Source organism: Mus caroli, chromosome 3 (genome assembly GCF_900094665.2).
Source record: "Mus caroli chromosome 3, CAROLI_EIJ_v1.1, whole genome shotgun sequence".
NCBI classification, from domain to species: Eukaryota; Metazoa; Chordata; class Mammalia; order Rodentia; family Muridae; genus Mus; species Mus caroli.
In genome coordinates, this window is record NC_034572.1 from 28,765,295 (window position 1) to 28,770,802 (window position 5,508).

The 5,508-nt window shown below is 41.1% G+C and overlaps 1 protein-coding gene across 1 annotated transcript in view; it reads right to left on the reverse strand.

Annotated features, from left to right (window-relative positions):
- Nucleotides 1-5,508, reverse strand: part of Ccdc39 (coiled-coil domain containing 39) — a 32,555-nt gene that overhangs the window by 13,801 nt on the left and 13,246 nt on the right. Inside the window, exons 8-10 of the mRNA XM_021157490.2 lie at nucleotides 4,657-4,760; nucleotides 4,065-4,197; nucleotides 675-869 (exon numbers count right to left, since the gene is read on the reverse strand). Of these exons, the coding sequence (XP_021013149.1) occupies nucleotides 675-869; nucleotides 4,065-4,197; nucleotides 4,657-4,760 (432 nt within the window). The remainder of the gene's footprint in view (nucleotides 1-674; nucleotides 870-4,064; nucleotides 4,198-4,656; nucleotides 4,761-5,508) is intronic.

A 5,508-nucleotide genomic window follows, 5' to 3' on the forward strand; every position in this document is an offset into this window, starting at 1 on the left:
CCCAGAGCTCTTGACTCTAGCTGCATATGTATCAAAAGATGGCCTAGTAGGTCATCACTGGAAAGAGAGGCCCATAGGACTTGCAAACTTTATATGCCCCAATACAGGGGAATGCCAGTGCCAAAATGTGGGAGTGGGTGGGTAGGGGATGGGGGGGGGGTGTTGGGGACTTTTTGGATAGCATTGGAAATGTAAATGAGGAAAATACCTAATAAAAAATTAATTCAAAAACAACAACAACAACAACATAAAAGAAATTAAGATGTATGGGGAGGTGTTAGAAAATAAACATGAACATGAAGTAGGTATGTAGGCAAAACTAAGGGGCAAGCATTCCACTGTATTGTGCAGATAAAGTGGGTGGAAGACGCTCATGTTTGCAGACTTTAGTTTACTAAGGGACCCACTGCTCCAGGTCCTTTAACACACAGTCCTTTCTCCCTCCCCAGAGTGTTGGTCCCCTTGCCTGTTTTTCTTTTTAGATTAAAATTTAAAGTAGTAGCTTTTAAGACCCTCTCAAGCCTCTATTATCCTAACATGGGAGCCAGCTGCCACCAGTTGCGTGTTTATCTAGGCTATCTTAGAACTCTTCATTCTCATGGGGCACTAGGATAATTCAACTACCAGAGGCACTAAAGTCCTTACAGGAGATACTCACAGAGAGGAGCACCTACCTGACTGTACATAATTTCCTGCTGCTTCAGGGTTTCAAAATCCAGTTTGTGTAACTGTTTGTTAAGATGTTTCAGGGAGGAACGGGTTCCTTCAATTTCTGATACCAGGGCTTTCTCTTTCGCTATCTCGTTCTGTAACTCTTGGACTTTCTTAAATAACACGTCTTTTACTATGCCCAATTGAACCTCCACTTCCTGAAAAGAAATTGTAGGAGTTACAACAGTTAGTTAAATTATAATAGTTTAAAATCTGTATTTACATGAGCATTCAAATTTAGGAGCTCAAAAGTTCCCGTCAACATTTAGCCCTTGAAAATACAAGGTCTTCCCAAAGCTTGGCCACTCCCCCCACTCTCTTATCTCCAGTGCTGGTAGACAAGGTTGGCAGTTTTCTATCCTTGTGTCATTTGACCTACCATCCTAACTCCATCCAATATTGCCCTGGCCTGAGAACTAGACACCCTGTGAGTTCAGAGTTCACTGAACAGTCTTGAGGATATAAAAACGGAAAAGAAATCATACTGTTCAATTTGAAGCTTTTTAGGGCCACATTTAGCCATCAGCTCTCCAGTGGATGGGGACTAAGGATGACTACTCCTTCTATGGTGTAAGAACATCCACAGTGGGAAATTTCAAACTACTGGTATAGTTGCACCACTACAGAGATGACATACAGAAGCAACGTATAGATGGCAAGTGTAAGGGATGTCATTTTAACCTCAAGTCCACAGCTAATCACAGAGTATAATTTATAAATGATGAATGCTATCTGTTACTTCTGACTTGAATATAATGTGTTTATGCGTTTACATAAAATTTAGGTTTTAATAGTTGCTAGTTTTAGTAATGAACTTAACAAAAAAATGCTGAAAATTTTACTATTGGCTCTTGAGAATGTGTAGAAGTCAGTGCCAGGCAAACCCTGGTCCAGCCCTTCACTAAGCCTTTGCATTGCTTGATTTTTCTTCTGTGCTGGCCTCAAAGACAGAAGTTTCTGGTCCTGACACTCCTCAAGAACCTACCTTGACCTGAAAGCTTCATGACCAACACATTCTGAGTTTCCCTGTGACCTGCCAACCACCAGGCCAACTACAAGTTAACACTTTTAAATACTGAAACAGTTCTCCCTCATAACCACATTCCCACTCCGTAGCCAATGAACCTTGATGTGAAACAAAACAAGCCCATGACTAATGTGTGCAAATTTTCACAAATCAAAAGATAACCAATAACTGATAATGGTATTTCTCATCTAATTGTCACTTCTCGCTGAACTCAGGACCTTCTCAAAGACTGCTCAGTAGAATTTGAAAGCCTGGTGACTAAGTCCATTGAGCTTTTCCTGAAACAAACAAACAGCGAGGCAAGCACAATAGAAGTGGGGGTTTTCCTCCCATCCCCAAGCTCCTGGAATAACAACTCTGAGACTCATATTTACAAATTCCTTGGCCATAAGTTTTGGTTATTCCCCAATTAGACCATAACTTACTATCCCTTTTATTCTAAGTTCTGCCGAGTGGCTGGTTACTGCTGCTCAGTGCCCATGCTTCGGACTTCCTCCATGTTCCTGGGTGGAAACCTCCACACCTTGTTCTGTCCCAGAATCCTTGCTTTCTCTTGGAACGCCCCCCTTCTGTTTCCTGCCTCAGTTACAGTTAGAGCAGCTTGATTTGACAGATGGAATTTCCAAACAGACATAGGAGATCCCTTCTACAGAGCACAGCCCTCTCACAAAGCATTGGTACATCTGCATCAATGTTCATATTTTCAAGTTCATCTATCTTCCTTTGTTAAATGTGAGGAGTTTTTAATGTATTTTTTGTAATGCAATTTCCAATCCTCTTTCTGCCTTTATGGAGGCCTGGGCCATCTACCTACTATCATTTCCTTCTATTAAGAACTTCACTTAGCATTGCTCTGCTAGCAATATATTCTAATCCCTACCATGTGTCTTCAAATGGTTTTATTTCTATTTTCATTGCCAGTTTCATACATTTGTGTACTGAACTGTAGTCGTTTCACCTTGATTTCGCATCCTGTAGTCCCCTCCCTCCATCACCAGTACCTTTCTTCTTGAAGAGTCTACCTCCTTCTTTCATGGCTTCTTGTTTGCTTGCTTGCTAGTTTGCTTGTTTTGAGACAGGGTCTTATTATCTAACTTTGGCAGTCCTGTAACTTTGTAGACCAGGCTGGTCTCAAATTCACAGAGATCCACCTGCCTCTGCCTCTTGAGTGCTGGGATTAAAAGTGTGTGCCACTATACCTGGCCTCCTATGACTTTTTTGGGTGTGAGGTCCACACTCTAAAGAGTTACTTGCCTGAGCATGGGTGGGAAGTTACCCACTGAGCATGGGTGGATCATGGGCAACTTCTGTGTGGCTATACCACCAGAGAGAGTGACAGCCCCAGCAACAAGCATTAACTGCTAGTCATCTTTCTGGGAGAAGTGGGCCTCGTGCTCTCTCTCTCCATTCATGATGAAATGTTGATGGGCCTAATTTGTGTTAAGTCTTGTACAGATAACATCTATAGTGAGCTCAATTCACCTGATTTGTTTTTAAATGTCATAACTTTTACTATCCTCTGTGACTTACCTAGTTCATATACTCAGCCTTTCAAGGATATTTTTCAGCTCTTATAACTATGTTTGTACCATAGGAAAACATGTTCTTAAGGCCAGGTGAAACAAAAGGGCATGATTTGGACTTAACTACCACTCGGGTCAACGGGCATTGTTACTTGGGAATTCAGAGCACACTGAGGAACCAGGCATCTTCAGGTGCAAGCAGAGTCATATTTTGTACGATCTAGTCAAGTGCTCAGAGATGACTCCATCTTCATTATCCCTTCGCCTCCTTCATCAACAAAAGACAGGAAAATCAGGAGGCAGGGGTGCCCTGCCACAAACCTAGTGCCCTTTCCAAAATTCCAAAGAGAAGATGGCAAAGAAACCTCCTCTGGTTTCTTAAAAGTTGGATTTACTATCACTAGCACACTCTAGACTGGTGGAAGAAGAGGCCCACCTAATTAGTGAAATGGTGCATTTCACAGGCCTCTTGCCAAAAATGACCCCAGGCTGTAAGAGGTTAAAATGCTGATGGAATACCCACAATGGGCCAGAGTATGAGAAGGTTTGATCATGAATACACACAACAGAATGAGGAGGAGGCAGAATGCTATCAAACAAGGACACTTGCCACACACTGACCAGATGGGCAGGGGAAACATGGAAGAATAGGCAACAGAAGGGAATGGGCTACAGGGCACAGTGTGGGGCTACCTTTAGAACCAGGGCCCTTTGAGGCTTCACAGTGCTCTAATTCCTAGCACGAAGTACTTCATTCTTTGGAAAATTGCTGTGCTTCTGTAAAAATCCAAAAGAAGGTTTACCTTCAAGCCTTTCTCCTCCTCCTTCAGCATGTCTTCCATGTTGGTAGCTTTCTCTTCAATAGATAGGGTCTTCTCAGTTATCATCTTTAATTTATGTTTTACAACCTCATTGTGATGTTTAAGTTTTTGTAATCTAAATAATGTTTGTAAGGAAATTTAGAAAACAAGCTTAAAAGAGTCCTTGACACATATACACAAGAATAGTTGCTTCTGCTGCAAACATTGTCATTACCATCATGTATCTGGTAGGCTATAAAACTATTTCTCTGAGCCTCTCTGATGAAAAACAAAATAAAACGAGAAGATCTGGAGCTTGATAATGGAGCAAATAAGTTGAGTGGAGCTCAGTGGGCAGGGGTGGGGTTCAGTGAGCTAAGGCGGAGCTCAGTGAGCTGGGGTACCACTGGGTGGTAAATGTTTACCTACCACATTTAAGACCCTAGGTTTCATACCTAGCACCAGCAAAAAAAGGAACGTTAACAGTTATAATCTTGCATATATTTACAAAAATAATTTTAAGCACTAATACATTTCTAAATATAGACCAGAAATATATTTACTATTTACATATCTTTATATGGGTTTTTCTTACCTTAATGTTTCGTCAAAGATGTCCTTCTTTACTTTGGAAATATTTTTCCTCAGAGCTTGTAAGTCACTGGATGTTCTATTGAGAGTGGTTTTTAAAGTATCCAGCTAGTTATCATTAGACAGAAAAAAGTTACATGTTCACATTCAATAAGGTTTTTTTTCTGAGAAATGCTATTGTTCCTACTTTAAGTTCTAACCTTAAAATAACACCTATATAAATAGCAACTTTGTGTAATTAATGCCTATCTGTAGCTCTCCTTGATCCCCACATCAAAGTTTAGATGAATTTTTGTTTCATAACATGAAAAACATGATAACTATCACCATATATAAAGCTGAAAGTGCATGTAAAAAAGTGTAGCCACTATTCCTGCTCAGGGGTAATATGACTTTGGATCAGTGACTCTCAACCTTTCTAATGCTGTGACCCTTTAATACAGTTCTTCATGTTGTAGTGACCAACAATGATTTCCAGTGCTACTTCAGAGCTGTAATTTAGCTACTCTTATGAATCATAATGTAAATATCTGGTATACAGGATATCTGATGTGTGACCCCTTTGAAAGGGTCATTCGGTGCTTCCAAGGGGATCGCACCCCACAGGTTGAGAACCACTGCTGTAGATACCCTGATGTGAATAGATAACCTGTCAGGATAGCCTGACAAATGCAGCTGGATATGGAAAACCTCAAAATTCAACCCAGCCACCTCCCTGCATCCATCCTCCATGACATACACCTCACACCCATCCTCCATGACGCACACCTCACACACATCCTACAGTGACACACACCTCATACACAGCCTACAGTGACACACACCTCATACACAGCCTACAGTGACACACACCTCA